The 17,450-nt window shown below is 43.1% G+C and overlaps 1 protein-coding gene across 2 annotated transcripts; it reads right to left on the minus strand.

The window, feature by feature from the left end:
• Window positions 1–7,978: 7,978 nt before the first annotated feature.
• Window positions 7,979–16,736, minus strand: LOC124264077 (glutathione-independent glyoxalase hsp3102-like). Of its 2 annotated transcripts, none has more exons than XM_046698800.1 (6): window positions 16,670–16,736; window positions 11,067–11,226; window positions 10,290–10,405; window positions 9,345–9,481; window positions 8,809–8,993; window positions 7,979–8,287 (listed from the first exon to the last, which is right to left on the minus strand). In XM_046698800.1, the coding sequence occupies exons 2-6, from the start codon at window positions 11,223–11,225 to the stop codon at window positions 8,207–8,209; spliced, it is 678 nt and encodes a 225-aa protein (XP_046554756.1). In that variant the 5' UTR covers window position 11,226; window positions 16,670–16,736; the 3' UTR covers window positions 7,979–8,206. The 2 variants fall into 2 exon arrangements, with proteins under 2 accessions (XP_046554756.1, XP_046554757.1); XM_046698801.1 differs by lacking the exon at window positions 16,670–16,736 and adding an exon at window positions 14,416–14,450.
• Between the last annotated feature and the right edge of the window lie 714 nt (window positions 16,737–17,450).

Raw genomic sequence — 17,450 nt, forward strand, 5'->3', positions numbered from 1 at the left:
TCTTCTCAAATACCAATCAAACACATCTATATATGGAATAGCCATTGGTGCCGAATTTGGAGTTGAACAAATGGATCTACAAGACTCCGAGGAGGATATTTGGTGCAGATAGTGCTTACGTTAATCATTAAGATATAATTAAGTAGAGTAATGGACCTCCTCATGCGATGTCCATCTGATGTGTTGGTAAAAAGATAGGTAAAGGCAATTCTATGATGTTGGTTTACTATGCTTGACTGGATGTATGTACTGAGGTTGGTATGGAAGATCCCACTCTTGAATTCTGTATGTGTTACCACAAATTGAACAAATATATAGGGGATAGTATTTGTGGCATTTGTGGCTTTCATACACTGTCACAATAGTTCTTTCATACACGCATAGTCCAGATCACACGTCTAGTTAGAGTCTAGCTATCCCACACGCCAATAGGATGGGCACATGTGTCACCAATCTTGATAGGTGACAATGAGTCAGTCCCATGAACGCTGTTAGCAAAGGGGTTCCACTACACTTTATCCCACTTTCTCAATCTGATCAAGAGGCAAAGGGCCATATCAGCAAACCTCTTGAATACTTCATCTTCTTTGCAGATGGTAACTAGATCTAGATGTAAGATCTTCCTCCACACTGTCTCAACATGAATAAGTCAACGTCACAGATGCAGGACACCACGTCGTGGTTGTGCCGAGTTATTCCAGTCTTGATCACATGGTCGTCGAACGCGTGAAAGGTACCCTTGCATTGCTGAATTGTACATCACCAGAAAGAAGTATATTTTTTTCATCCGGTTCAGTTTATACCTGTCTCAACCATCTATATATATAATTATATCAGTTCAGTACCACTATTGCCAATGCACAAGTAACTGTATCTTTCTTACCGTACACGTGGCGGTAGTCATAATAGACTAGGTTCATAGGCCAGCAACATCTGTAAACAATCAGTGCACCATGCATTCCATGGTCAAACAAAAAGTCCAGTCAAGATTACACCAGTATATACAGGAAACTTTAAGCAAACACCAACAATGCACAGCGCCGTCACGGTATTGGCATCCCTATGTCCTCACTAATGGACACTACCAGTGTAAAGCAATGCCTAGGCGAGGTGGGCTTTCTTTCTCCCAGGTGGTGATAAGGGATCCGCAGAGGACCCCAAAGGACCCCAGAGGATCCTTAAATTAGGCGACGTGTGTGGGAATCTCTCATGCAGACAAATGCCTTTTTGGCCATATTTATGGTTTACCAATGTATTGGGTGTTTTTAGTTTCAACCGTACCGAAAACTGAAACTTGGTCATTGTCTTGGCCAGAAATCATCTTCCGTAGTGGAATGAAATTTTACTCATAAGTGGAGCTGAACATTACGTACATTTAAGCCATGCTCTAAAGCCATGCTCTTTCCTCTCACTGTAAACACCATATCCCGAGACACCACAGAATCGATGAAGCTGCAACGTCATGTACTTTTGCCCACAATGACAACAGACGGTGATAGAAAGGTTGGAATCCGAGTATATATGAACAAATATTTTGTGAAATATCCACGTATTTACTTTCTACATATTTTGCTTTATATCTTGCCATCTCAGAAACTATCAAATGATGACATCAATATTTGTTCAGTAACTGTGTTTGTTTAAAAACCACGTATCCAGGCGACCTACCATCTCGATGTTTACCCAATTTAAATGCATAAAACACAAAGGAAAGGTTTGATATGGGAATATGTCCAGATGAATAATGAGACAAAACAAGGAACTGTCTTAGGAAAGTGTTCAGTAGCCCCTTTTAATAGTGTAAATATGGGAATATATAGATGAAAAAATGGCTGCTTTTCTCACTCATTAGTATTGCCACCAGACTCTTCAATGCACCAGCTAAAACGATGTAAGCCCTATAAGTCCTCAGCTTGAAACATTGGATCGTATCCTGTGGATGTGGATATGGTGCTCAACCCAAAATAATCAGGTTCATTATTCCTCGACAAGGTTTTCAGTAATGATAACATGAGCATTTGAACACTTATTCAAAGCCTGTCATAGCATTCATGACATGGGTGCTTATGTATCAGCAACAAAGGATGATCATTTCTTTCATATGAAATAAAAGTTGAACGTTTTACATCAGGAACCCAACTCAAGCATGGTCAATACATGCATATCCAACTTGTTCGTTCACTTCAAATCTGCGTTTTCTTCATGCGAAAAGGATGGTAGCAGATTTACAATCCTTGGACAAAAAGACCGAAAAATAAAGTTCAAATTATGTGAATCAGCCTACGCCGTACATTCATTTATAATAATAACATTCATATTTGTATTGCGCCTAACACCAATTCTCACGAAATGTGCACCAATTGTGTAATTTCTTGTCGTAGGCACTTAAGTTGAATATTTGGGGTTTCTTGGGGGTTTACTCTGACTTTTATCTCGAAGTTACACGGAGAACAACTTATTCAAACTGATAGCATGTGTACATATGGTGTTTAGTACAATACATACCAGTATAAACACCTAGTTTTGCCCATTTTGCTCTTGTCGCACAATGGGGGTGGTCTAATAAAACCATTCTACTTAATCATTATATACACTGTAGGTCAGGGGAAACTGTTGTCCCCAATTTTCTGTAATCTTCGATACATTTCTTTTTTTCAATTTAAACATGTACAATGTACAAAGAAACTGTTGTATAATGGCCAAACTAACTAAAAATTGCTCAACAAATTCATTTGTAGGAAGTAATTTCATCCCTTACGGATGCTATTCTTTATCATTGTGTCCAAAGTTACTCAAAGAAAGGTTTGTTTTAAGCCTGTAATCTACGGGACTGTCCTGCTGTCAATATTACACTGCCTGCCGATGTCTCCACCCTGTGCATACAATAGACGACAGATATACATTAACCTCATGGCCTGATTAGAGTCAAGTAACACATGATTTTAATATGACAAGGTAAAGAAAGTCAAGGTGTAATTTTCGTGATGTAATTTTCGCGACCACATTTAAGACCTTGTATCCAAGTCCTTGTTTTATGGTGGTACGCATGGCTGGGATGTTTCCCTGTACAAATGGGAGTTACATCCCTTTGTGAAAATCGCGGTTTAGAGCGCCCATTGCACTTTGACGTCAAGAAGACGACTTTGAAAACGTCAAATGACAGAAGGTGTTATCTGATTGACTGTCGACCAAAGAAAAGGTATGTATACTTGTCAGTGTATATGTGTATACCATCATAGTATGTTGATCATACATAAATTCCTTCCATGCTCGTATATTTTGGAAATATTAGACAGTGCAGCAAATACACTGATGGTAACGTGATTACAGACGACTGGACTTTTGAAACAAACTTACATCCACACTGTTGAAAGATTATTGATGAAGGTTCCTTGGATGTGATCTCGTTTTGCCCTTTATGCAAAGGACTTTATGTTTTTCATATATGCGGTATAAAGAGGACATTTATTTACATTGAGACAGTGTCTCAAAGTAGTGGTAACGAAGATTACAAATATTGCAGAATTAGATATTTCCTTCAAATTCCGATGCTATAGAGAAACGTAAATCAATGTTTTCAAGACTGGCAGTGTTGTCTGTTCGACAAACGAAGGCTGTCATCCAAGATGCCGGGGAATTGTTTAAATGGGGAACGGAGAACCACAAAAGCTGCTCCTATCTGTTCGTCAACAGTGACGAGATTGCTGCTGTCAAGGAGGAACTTCAGGAACTGACTAAGACCACAGTCCCCTTGAAAGGAACCATGAAGATTCATGCAATCATTGGAACATCAAAGGGATACATAATGGCAAGAAAAAAATCATGCTACTGTTCCATGTGTCCGGATGGTAATTGCCACACTGATTGGTTGCCCTCCTCTATCTTGAAGCCCACTGCTCCTCGACCGGATGTTGTTACACCAGAGCCTTGTGTAGAACCTTCAGTAGAACCACCGGTAGAACGTACAGCAGAATCGTCGACAGAATCTTCAGCAGATCATCCAGCAGATCTGGAACACATTGATCCTGGGCAGAAGCAAGCTCCTGCTACACATCAACCCCGCACAGTCGTACCTACCAGCGGTGACTTCATTGCTGCTGTGTACCAAGGCAATTGGTATCTTGGAGTGGTCAAAGAGGTGGACCCGGATTACAGTGATTGTCATTTCAAATGGCCAAGACGTTCGGATGAAATCTGGGTGTCATTTGAGGATATTCTTTGCACAGTTCAGCCCTCTCAAGCCACTGATCGTTATCGGCGCGCTTTCAAACTAACAGCGCATGATGAAGCACACATTACCATGGGTTTCAGAAATGTGTTGTAATTTACGACACCATTCAACAAGCAGTTAATTTGACAATTTCAGGATATTTAACAGAGCCTTGTAGCTGTTCTTTTCAGTATGATTCGTTAGTTACTTGAGTACACGTTCCTCGCGTTGTCTCGCTGTATTTCAGAAACCTGGAATTTTCGTTACTAATAGTTGTAATCTACAAGACATTTTCAGAATGGTCGACAAATTGTTCTCTTCATTATTCTGTATTTGATTCTTAAACAATGTTTCTGTGGCAATGTTGGTATTTAGCCTTATATAAAAGTTTGTTTGGTAGATATATGTAAGCTAGGGCTAATTGAATTGAAAGTGATGTTATCCTTGCACACAAGTTCTTGAGAACACAAGTTATTGTTTTAAAGAAAGCTGTGCCCTATCTCTGATGACAGAACACATACTGACCGTGACTATTCATATCACCTGACTCCCGGCAGTAATGAACAATATAACATCATGTGTGTACTTGCTTTCTGCAGAAACTACTGGCATGTGTATGTAATCTATGTGCATAACGTAGATTACATTGAGAAAAATGAGGGGTCAAGTTTAACCGACCACACAGAATTTATTTTTAGAGTTTGAGTCCTGAAAATTCACATGTTAACCTTAGGATGGTGTACTTACACCATCTTAATTTAAAAAATAAAATATTGAAGTTGACTTTTCAACAGTTTGTCATGTTTGATGGTGCACATTTCGTGAGAATTGGTGCTAAATCCAATATTTGCTCAAAGGCACAGGTCATAGGCTCGTTTGAACAAGAGGGTCTTCAGCTCACTTTGAAATATCTCACAGTCATTGGTTTGCTGGATATTTGTTGGGGGTTCATTCCAGAGTGCAGGGCCTGCTTTGACAAAAAAAATTAAGACATTTAGTTGTTGAAGAGAAGTTGACCGCAGCGTTCTCTGAAGTTGATATCTAGCTATAAGCTGTTCCAGATACACACCGTGAAGAGCTTTAAACACGAACATCAGTAATTTGTAAATGTGGAAGTCAGTGTAGGTCGTACAAGATTGGCGTAATATGCTCGTGTTTACGTGTTCCACTTATCAATCTTGCCGCTGAGTTCTGTACCTTCTGAAGTTTGCTCGGGTATAGCTGGTTCGATCCATACAGCAGTGAATTACAGTAATCCAGCCGAGATGCAACAAAATCATGTATAAGTGTTTTGGCCGCAATGCCTACATACCGCCTGATTTGACTAATATTTCGTTGGTGGTAGTAAGCAACCTTGCAACCTTACAACTGCATCTGTATGATGTTCATAGTGTTGCCTGAAAGATGAAGCCTGGCTTGATGACACATTCTCCCATGAGAAAAGGTGGTGTTGGCATGTTCGAGGGCATTTGTCTGGAACTGATGATCAAGAGTTCTGTCTTGTCATCACTGAGTTTCAGAAAATGGGTCCATAGCTTGATATCCTGTATGCATGATGACATCCAATTCGAAGGCATTCGTTATTGATGTTGACACCAGTGCCGTGATACAAAGCCGAGATATAACTGTGTATCATCCGCAAATAAGTGAAAGGATAGGCTGTGTCTTCTGGATATTTCTCCAAGAGGAAGGGTATAGATTGTGAACAATACTGGCCCTTGGACTGATCCCTGAGGAACTCCTGAGGTGAATGCTTACTTGATGCTGAGCCATTAATGACAACTATTTGGTACCGATCAGAGCGTTACGTTTGATTCCAATGACGTTTTCAAGAAGGGAAAGGATAATTCCATGGTCAATGGTATCAAAAGCTGCTGATAGGTCCAGCAGGACCAGCACAGCTTCACCCTTGATATCAACTTCAGTAAAAGGTCGTTCAATACGCGTAACACAGCCGAGTCAGTGCTATGACCACCTTTTGCTGATTACATGACTTTACCTAGGTTGTTGGCTTTCATGTGGTCCTGAAGTCCAGCTGAAACTACTCGTTCAACCAGCTTAGAGAGAAACGTATGGTTAGAAACTGGACGGTAGTTCCTAAAAACATCAGCATCCAGATTCGCTTTCTTTAGTACAGGTGTGACTAGTGCTTCTTTGAGAGATTTGGTGAATGTGCCAGGTGACATTGATTGATTGACGATCTTGGTACTGACACACAGTTTTAGCAGCCAAGTCGGAATCGGATCAGAACAACACGGTTTTGTTGGACTTCGTTTAAGAATCTTCTTAATTTGCAAGTCGGTAGTGTGGTTGAAGGATGACAGCGTGTTTGGGGTGGTAGTCATTAATGTCTGATTTATAGACGACATGTTGGCTTCTGGTACCTCCAATTCAGATCGAATCTTGAGAATCTTTGAACTGAAGAAGGAACAGAAGGTCTCAGTTAGCTTGTCTGGTGATGTATGAGAGAGGAGAGCACTCTGCTTCTCCTTGAAGAGCAAGGTGTTAGAAACACTGAATTGCTCCTCTAAACTTGTGGCATTTGTAATAGCTGTTTTAAACTGGCTAACTTTAGCTTCATCAATAAGTCGGTTGACAACATCACGCTGAGTGAGCTGCATGATTCTGTTTGTGGATTGTTAGGTGAGTGCGTCTTATTTGCCTTTCTAACTTGCGTTGTAGTTGCTTGGCTCTCCTTGTTTCATCCGTGTACCATGATGTCTGATGTCGGATGGTTACTTGAGATTTCTTGGATGGCGCATGTTTGTCAAGAAGTGCACCAAGTTCATTATTGTACTGGTTCACGGAAACAGCGTCATCCAACGTCATCCGACACAATGTCCGAGCTTACTGTTCGAATGTCTTCAGTAAATGATGTAACATCAATGTCTTTCCACTTTCTACAAAACACCGTCTTGCTATGATGCAACAGTGATCAGACTTGACGGAATGGTCATATTTAAAGTTCCAGAGTCGAAGTTCATCGGATCTTGTTTTGAGTTCCAATGCATGTCCATTTCTATGGGTTGGTGATAGAACATGTTGAATGAGACTCTAAAAGCGCGTTTTTGTCAAGCTTAATATCCATGTGAAAATTTAAATTTCCACCTACGATAACTTCCCTAACAATTTTTGTTTTGGGGCAAAAAACATTGTTTTGGGGGGGGCAAAAACATCTCGTAACTACGTTTCCGTTATGGTTAATATGTCAAGGTTGTGTCCAACTATCAAATCGTTGATAACATTTGCTTTGTCATTTCCAGGACTGTTAGCTTGCTTTGGTGACAAAGTTAAGGCAGGATAAAACGAAAAGGGTATACCTCAAGGCCATGCATGTACCAGGATGTGACGGCACTGTAATATTTACTGCTGTGTATTAAACTTGGGAGATTGGGCAAAGTTTCTGTTGAAACACTGACATCAATGTATTTAAGAGGACTGAGAAGCATTGGGGTTGAACAGGCTGATGCCTGATACATGTTTGATGAAGACGTGATTGTTTACATTAGCAGCCTACAGGAATACATGTGGAGAATTGGCAGGGATGTCATGCACTTCAGCCTGTGGCCTCTGATGTCATTCAAAGTTCAAGAAGTCTGCCGGTGCAACAGATGTTGGGGACGTAATGTTGCCTCCATATCGTTATCCCAGATCTCTAAGACACAGTTAAGGAAACTCTCAGTGGGAATATTTTATTCCTAAATGCATTGCACTCAAAAACGATTGAGTAGTCTTGGGCTAGCGAGAGCTAAATACAATAAAAACATGTTTAATGTGATCTTTTATTGGAAATTCAAACCAGAGTATTAAATTTTAATAAACACAAGATGTTCAATTAGATACAACCAGTCGGAATAAATACCGTTGTCATGGATCAATATCATTAAAGAAGTCGTTATTGTCGAAATGCGCTTTGAGGGTGAGGAATAAGTAGAGACTTCGGATTAGCATATGATGTGCGTCCCTTAACAAGTAGAGCGGGACATCTGGACCTTGTTATCTGAGTTGTTTGAGGATGGATTCAGCAGTCGGCGTGGCAGAGGCTGGGTTCTGCCCTGTCACTATTCTTCCGCTCACCTAAAAGTGTAAAAATCGTCAATATAATTCGGATAAACATTGTGAATGTACATATATAACATATAAAGGGTGTTGAGGGTAAGAAAAGTCCCTAGCAATCTTTGCTGGTCATTAGCGTCACATGGATCGGGTGGTCAGGCTTGTAGACTTGTTTGAAGGCGTTTCATCGTATCATGAGATCATCACCGTTGTTCGCAATATCAATCACTGGATGTTCAGGTCTAGGATGACCGTAACTCCCATACTTGGTTGAGACACGATTTTTCACATGTCTGTGGTCCATCGCTCAGTGCGGCTAAACAACAATGCCGAATGTATCTATTGCATGGCACCAAGTGACCAAACTTTGACGTATACTATTTTCCTGTAGTAGTTGCCAAGCAATTATTTTCGGAACTTCAACAGATTTTTTTATGGACATACAGCGTGTCCTGTGAATGAGCATGGCCCGTGAGTATGGTGTTGTTTCATAACTTAAGGTTAACTAATAGCATCATCTTACAGAACAACACCATGTTTACCTGAACGTTTGGAGCGAAATTATCCATTCCTACAAATTTAGCTCCATATTCCTTCAATCTCGTCTCCAGTGGGAACGGCATTGCCTCCATCAACTTGACCGCCTCCTCCTCAGCGTTGGTGAAGCTGGTCACCGTCTGGCCCTTCAGGATACTGTCCCCGTTGTCCAACCGTATTGGGATGAGGCCTGGCGAGAGAGCGCAACACTATAGTGGCACAATGCATCAAGTATACTGAATCTGGGTAGACAAAACATGTTTCGGAGAGTACTTTTATCTTCTTTAAAATTTACATTCTGGGTCGTGAAGAAATGGTTTAAAAAGTGCCGCTGCTCGTGATGACACAGGTATAGTAGTGACAGATCTAGTATCCAGAACCCGCGACCAGCGGTTCCTGGCGCGGGTAAGAAGCGTATCATTTCACTGGGTAGAGGCTGTATCTACCTGGCCTCCTGTCTTCAACTGATCTGTGACTAGCAGCAACCAATCACCCAGACTGTCACTGTGATGTACAGTGTACAAGGACATAGTCAACTCACCAACGGTGCCGTGACATACAGCACTGACAATGCCTCCACTCTGATAGATCTGTGCCCCCAGCTTCCCGATAGCGTCACACTGTGGCAGGTCAAACATTGGGCCGTGACCACCAGCGTAAAATATCACCTTGAATTCACTGTAAACACACATAATTAGGAACCCGTCATTCAGAATCGTTATAACGCCTGTTTTTTTTGGAGAATTACTGACTGCTGGAAGCGATTTATGTCGTCAGAGGTGCATAGACTCGTTAATCCAGAACATTGTTTATATGGACGACTTCGAGGGTACCATAACCGTTCGAGTTGAAGGAATATTCCAAGAGAAATGGGCATTAGAAAAGGTATAGAATTGGTTGTAGTTAAATTAAGAATTAATTAAACGACCAATATAAGAAGCGCAGGAACAACCACGACATGGAACTCAAGATGTCTGATCTGTAACGAAATTACATGCAGTCACACTCTGTAATACGCACCATCCGTTTGCAAGTGGCCGTTACGGTTTGCAATGTACAGGGTAACGGCTCGCTACGGCTGAATAACAGTCACGGTGACTGGTACATTTTATCACATTTATACGCTATACTGTACAAATCTTGTCAATCATAGATAGCCAGTATTGAGATGAAGTATTCGAAAACGAGAATGTGTTCAAAGGAATTGTTTTAAACTTGAATTTACGAATTTGTGACCCTTTGATTCCAAACAGTGTTGGTGCTTTGATTTCATTTGTTAATTATTATCTAAATTTGTCGTAAAGAGAAATTCATCTTACATATTTATTTTCAAGAAGCATTACCATAGCATGATTGTTAACTGCATTGGCCTTAATATGTCAGGAAAAGCTGATATGACATAATATTCAAAACATTTTATACATTCGTCTTATGTGAATCCGAAAACTTGGTGTCAATAACATATTTAGAACGCCTCAACAGTTACCTTGCATTGACCTGGGAAGGAGATTTAGTATTATCCAGTTGGGACATGACAGTTTTATCTTCCAGAAGAGCCTTGCAGACGGGATCATCTTTGAAAGCTTCGTAACTGCCGGGGTCCTAAAATCACAAAGACAAAGGCTCTGCGTATCTTCATAACCAATCGTGAAGTAAGGGTACTTTTTGCGAAGAAAAAGCGATCCGTACGGATAGGTGGTCAGGTGGAAGGTCTGTCTCGTTGCTCATAAAGTTTATGACTGGTTTATCCAGACCAGAGGTGAGGTGAGGTGAAATGGAGATTAACGTCGCACTTAAGAATATTTCGCTCATATGACGACGTGCATACGTGTGTATGTGTGACTGCTTGTACTAGCCCAGACTTAAGCTGGTTTTATAGTGCTAGCTCACTGAGATACCATGCCGCAGTGAAGCATGAATACCCCACTCAGACACAGTATACGGACTCCGAGCCGACCAGTCCTTTTTGTACTCATTAATGCCGAGCGCCAGGCAGGGACCAACAAGTACCATATTTTAACTTATTTTGGTATGACGCGGCCGGGGATCGAACCCGTCACCTTCTGCTCTCCGGGCGGACGCTCTAACTACTACACCACGAGGCGGTTGTCCAGACCAGACCAGACCCAGTTATTAACAGGTCACCGTCATATGAAATATTGCTGAGTGCGTTATCAAACAACATGAGAACAACAAAACATACATCTCCACCCATTATCTCAAATATGTAAATCAGTTTCACGTAAGACTCAGCTAGACTCACCAGGGGCGCCTTTCCACCCCGAGGACTGACAAATACGATGTCATGTCCAGCCTTCTTGAAAACGTCATACGGGTGAGCCACTTCCGGTAGATACCACCCGGTCTTCTTTCCGGTGTTTCCCAGCTGGTCGTGGTTCGTGACAACAAGTAACACCTTCATGCTGGAACAAGCGTCATTGTCAAAAGGCCATTTAAATCAGAGAAAGAATCGTTGTCACGTGTTCATTCACAGAAATTTGAAACGTCATCGCCTAATAATAACTAGTCTTGAACCTGTGAAGCACCGTTTCCGAATTACGTAGACCGATGCTCATGATATCAATCACTGGGTTGTGTCTTCCAGACTCGATTATTTACAGACTGCCGCCATAGAGCGGAAATTGCTTAGTGTGGCGTTAAACAACAAACAAACAAAACATAATCATAAAAGGCAAAGTATCGGTGGAATTTGTATTGATGAATCACTGACCATCAACGATGACGCCGTGGCCTGACTGCTTGGCATTTTTTGAGGCTACCAGTCACTAAAGTGGCCAAACTGTATAGGTCGGTATTGAAGCAACCAGTTACTGATGTGGCCTGACTCCTTGGGTCGTTATTAAGGCTACCCATGTGGGAAACAAAAGGCCACAACAGTGACTGATAGCCTCAACAACGACCCATGCAGTCAGGCCACATCAATGACTGCTCGCCCCAATAACGACACAAGTAGTCAGGCAACAACACGGTTCGTTTTTGCGGCTACCAGTCACTGATGTGGCCTGACTGTACGGGTCGTTATTGAGGCTACCAGTCACTGCTGTAGCCTGACTGTACGGGTCGTTATTGCGGCTACCAGTCACTGATGTGGCCTGACTGTACGGGTCGTTATTGAGGCTACCAGTCACTGCTGTGGCCTGACTACATGGGTCATTATTGAGGCTACCAGTCACTGATGTGGCCTGACTGTACGGGTCGTTATTGAGGCTACCAGTCACTGCTGTGGCCTGACTACATGGGTCATTATTGAGGCTACCAGTCACTGCTGTAGCCTGACTGTATGGGTCGATATTGAGGCTACCAGTCACTGCTGTAGCCTGACTGTATGGGTCGTTATTGAGGCTACCAGTCACTGCTGTGGCCTGACTACATGGGTCATTATTGAAGCTACCAGTCACTGCTGTAGCCTGACTGTACGGGTCATTATTGAGGCTACCAGTCAGTGCTGTGGCCTGACTACATGGGTCGTTATTGAAGCTACCAGTCACTGCTGTAGCCTGACTACATGGGTCGTTATTGAGACTACCAGTCACTGCTGTGGCCTGACTGTATGGGTCGTTTTTGAGGCTACCAGTCACTGCTGTAGCCTGACTGCATGGGTCGTTATTGAGGCTACCAGTCACTGCTGTGGCCTGACTGTATGGGTCGTCATTGAGGCTACCAGTCACTGCTGTTGCCTGAATGCATGGGTCGTTATTGAGGCTACCAGTCACTGCTGTGGCCTGACTGTATGGTCGTTATTGAGGCTACCAGTCACTGCTGTGGCCTGACTGTATGGGTCGTTATTGAGGCTACCAGTCACTGTTGTAACCTGACTGTATGGTCGTTATTGGGTCTACCAGTCACTGCTGTAGCCCGACTGTATAGTCGTTATTGAGGCTACCAGTCACTGCTGTAGCCCGACTGTATGGGTCGTTATTGAGGCTACCAGTCACTGCTGTAGCCTGACTGTATGGGTCGATATTAAGGCTACCAGTCACCGTTGTAGCCTGACTGTATGGGTCGTTATTGAGGCTACCAGTCACTGCTGTAGCCGGACTGTACGGGTCGTTATTGAGGCTACCAGTCACTGCTGTAGCCCGACTGCATGGGTCGTTATTGGGGCTACCAGTCACTGCTGTGTTGTTTCCCGAACAGGATGCCGTGACATGGAGTGAAGACAGACTGAGGCTATGTACAATGTGTAAAGTCTGCTTGGTGTGTCCCGTTCCGGTTGAAATGTTTATAACAGTCACGCATGTCTCAGAGACCTTGAACCATATACAATGTATTTACCTTTCCGTCGAGTCGGTCTTTGTTATGCTATAGCTAACTCAAGCAACTTTAGATTTTCAACGACTCATAAAGTGACATCGCACTGAAACACCTTTCCAATTTATATGTAGTTGCGTGTTTCTACCTGTATAAGTGCAGGGTCTGAGCTTTAGTCAATGCTGAACTGTGCCCGGCATGTTTCGTCTTATGTATCGTCGACAGAACATGATGACTGTGGTAACTTACAACAATAGACCCACAACACGCTGCCTGCACGCAGTGTGCAGTCACATCTTGTTATAACCTGCATTCCTCAATCGTTGTGCAACCAGGAAATCACTCGAATCCACTGATTCCGGAAACAAACTAGATTCGAGTGATTCCTCAGATTTCAACCTTTTTTTGGCTGCAATATGTTCTCAAATGAATTTAGTTACTTTATTTGTTGAAATACACTTTCAAAAAGACCAGAAAATCTCTAGCTCAGAATCATCTATGCCAATAGTGTGACGTTACTATGGTTGCAACACAATATAACTGACAATGTCCACTATTGCTATTGCCTTAACTCTGGCTGTGTTCCAGGGACGTCTGTCTCGTTTTCAGCTCTGTGTGTGTGTGTGTGTGTGTGTGTGTTGTTGTTGTTGTTGTTGTGTGTGTGTGTGTTGTGTGTGTTTTATGTGTGTGTGTTTTGTGTGTGTTTGTGTGTGTGTGTGTGTTTTGTGTGTGTGTGTGTGTGTGTGTGTGTGTGTGTGTGTGTGTGTTGTGTGTGTGTGTGTTTTTTGTTGTTTGTTTTGCTGAAGGCGCTTGCTTGTCAGCAGATACACAAAGTCTGATTCGCGTCATGAATATCTTCTGACGCCCGTGGTCATAAGAGACTGATTTTAATATTTGAATCCCTCGTTCATTCAGTCCGAGCCTACCAGTTCTGTTCTATCCCCATGGTGACGAGAGTCAGGTAAGGTATCAATAATGAAGTACCACCATTAACCTCTTTAGCTATGCACTACAGTACATTGGACCAACGACCATCGAGCAGAGGTCCAGTCCACTGGACCACGGCCAAGGTCATCTTCAAACGAGCACCAGACCGTGTAGTGTTGGTCGCCTCAGTACACCTCGGGTCTGAGGCCGTGATCCCAACATACGGGTGTGTTACTTTGTTAACTGTGTGTTTGCTTAGAGCCAGCAGGACACTCATGTCTTCTCTTAAATAACAACCTATGCAGTCAACGTTTAAGTCAATGTGCTACGTTTTCCAGTGTACCCAATATCGTAGTACAGTGTTGTGTGTGGCAACATAGCGTGCAACTGATTATCAGTCTCCCACTACTTACCTTGACTCGTGCGTTTCCGATGAGTATGTGGGATTGAAGCCTCGATCTAAATACGCGACAACCTGTCAAGTCAGTGTGAGCTTATCGAACCGGACTCAAGACAGATGGTTCACGGTTTGACATGGGGAAGGGATTTGTCGCTAAAATTCTTATTTATGTTATGTTGGCTTGTCTTTATTTTATGTTTTGACTGTATATTCCGTGAAATTGTTCAGATGATGTAATTTATCACGTCAAACAATTATCATTGGTGATCAGTCATTTGACACCGTCACATTTATAAAAAGCAATCATTGGGTGGATGTAAATAACTTTGAATTCGTCCAATAATATATACATCACGTGGACTGTTTAATGTGGGGATAGTATTTGTCCTCGCTGACGTGGTTGACCCTAAATACATGGGTCGTTATTGAAGCTACCAGTCACCGCTGTGGTCTGACTACAGGGGTCGTTATTGAAGCTACCAGTCACTGCTGTGACCTGACTACATGGGTCGTTATTGAGGCTACCAGTCACTGCTGTGGCCTGACTCTACATGGGTCGTTATTGAAGCTACCAGTCACTGCTGTAGCCTGACTACATGGGTCGTTATTGAAGCTACCAGTCACCGCTGTGGTCTGACTACATGGGTCGTTATTGAGGCTACCAGTCACTGCTGTGGCCTGACTACATGGGTCGTTATTGAAGCTACTAGTCACTGCTGTAGCCTGACTACATGGGTCGTTATTGAAGCTACCAGTCACCGCTGTGGTCTGACTACATGGGTCGTCATTGAGGCTACCAGTCGCTGCTGTGGCCTGACTGCATGGGTCGTTATTGAGGCTACTAGTCACTGCTGTGGCCTGACTACATGGGTCGTCATTGAGGCTACCAGTTGTAGGACTACATGGGTCGTTATTGAGGCTACCAGTCACTGCTGTGGCCTGACTGCATGGGTCGTTATTGAAGCTACTAGTCACTGCTGTGGCCTGACTACATGGGTCGTCATTGAGGCTACCAGTCACCGCTGTGGCCTGACTACATGGGTCGTCATTGAGGCTACCAGTCACCGCTGTAGCCTGACTACATGGGTCGTTATTGAGGCTACCAGTCACTGCTGTGGCCTGACTACATGGGTCGTTATTGAAGCTACTAGTCACTGCTGTAGCCTGACTACATGGGTCGTTATTGAAGCTACCAGTCACCGCTGTGGTCTGACTACATGGGTCGTCATTGAGGCTACCAGTCGCTGCTGTGGCCTGACTGCATGGGTAGTTATTGAGGCTACCAGTCACTGCTGTGGCGTGACTACATGGGTCGTCATTGAGGCTACCAGTCACCGCTGTAGCCTGACTACATGGGTCGTTATTGAGGCTACCAGTCACTGCTGTGGCCTGACTGCATGGGTCGTTATTGAAGCTACTAGTCACTGCTGTGGCCTGACTGCATGGGTCGTTATTGAGGCTACCAGTCACTGTTGTGGCCTGACTGCATGGGTAGTTATTGAGGCTACCAGTCACTGCTGTGGCGTGACTACATGGGTCGCCATTGAAGCTACCAGTCACCGCTGTAGCCTGACTACATGGGTCGTTATTGAGGCTACCAGTCACTGCTGTGGCCTGACTGCATGGGTAGTTATTGAAGCTACTAGTCACTGCTGTGGCCTGACTGCATGGGTCGTTATTGAGGCTACCAGTCACTGTTGTGGCCTGACTGCATGGGTAGTTATTGAGGCTACCAGTCACTGCTGTGGCGTGACTACATGGGTCGTCATTGAGGCTACACACAAAGTTGGACTGGCGTCATGAATGTCTTGCCATTATCAACACCGTCATCACCCTCGTGGTGATAGAAAACTGATTCTAATATTTACCTGATAAATCCCTCGCTCACCCACCCCGATAATCTTGTGTGTGGAACAAATAATGATTAGCGTGTATTACACAGCGTCATTAAGTAAAGTTGGGCAGTTGGGCAACACATTAAAATGTAATAGTTTTAATTGGCATCGTCATTGTGTATACATGTTCATGCACTGAAGTACCTAGCCCAGTCCAACCAAGCCCAGCCCAGCCCAGCCCAGCACCTGAAAATGTGTGCAGTTAATTTGAATTGGGTATAACGTCACTTTAAAGATAGCTCTGAGAGAGAGAGAGAGAGAGAGAGAGAGAGAGAGAGAGAGAGAGAGAGAGAGAGAGAGAGAGAGAGAGAGACACACAGAGAGAGACAGAGAGAGAGAGAGAGAGAGGTTTAAGGTAACAACAAAACCCACCTTTAACGTCTTTAGCTGTGCACCGTCCACTGAACCAAGGAGACGTCTAGCCTGAATCAGTACCAGACCGTGAATGGTAGTCGCCTCAGTACACCCGCCTCGTGTCTGGGGTCGTGATCCCACTGTACGGGTCAGTTCAACTGTGTATTTGCTTAGCCTCTGAATTCTTGTCAAGTCATCGCTTCTAGAACATGACTCAAAACAAATGGTTCACGTTTGATGTGAGGGGTTTGTCGCTAATGTTTAAGTATATGTTATGTTGGCTTGTCCTCATTTTATGTTTGGATTGTATAGCAATGATATTGTTTAGATGATGCAAGTCATCATGTCAAACAGTTGTCATTGGTGATCAACCATTCGACACCGCCACATTTATGTTAAACAATGTAAAGTAATCATTGAGTGTATTCAACATAACTTGGTATCCACGTGAGGGTGGTATTTGTCCTCGCGGTGACTAGTGTTTGTTGGTAAGGATAGTTAGGTTAGGCTGGGCTGGGCTGGGCTGGGCTGGGCTGGGCTAGGTACTTCAGTGCATGAACATATATACACAATGACGTTGCCAATTAAAACTGTTACATTTTAATGTGTTGCCTTATCTGCATTTGTATTCAGGACATTGTAGCAGGTTAATTCAATTTGTCTACCAATAAAAAGAGTCAGGTCGTTTCAGAACATCCACACATGCCAACAAGAATCAATGAGGTGTTTAATATCGCCTGGCTCGACTTCACAAATAGAACAGATGTTTTGTCTATTAATGTCATCTTCTGGGGGTAAT

This window comes from Haliotis rubra, unplaced genomic scaffold (genome assembly GCF_003918875.1).
Source record: "Haliotis rubra isolate DU_JTF1 unplaced genomic scaffold, ASM391887v1 Scf907, whole genome shotgun sequence".
Classification (NCBI taxonomy): Eukaryota; Metazoa; Mollusca; class Gastropoda; order Lepetellida; family Haliotidae; genus Haliotis; species Haliotis rubra.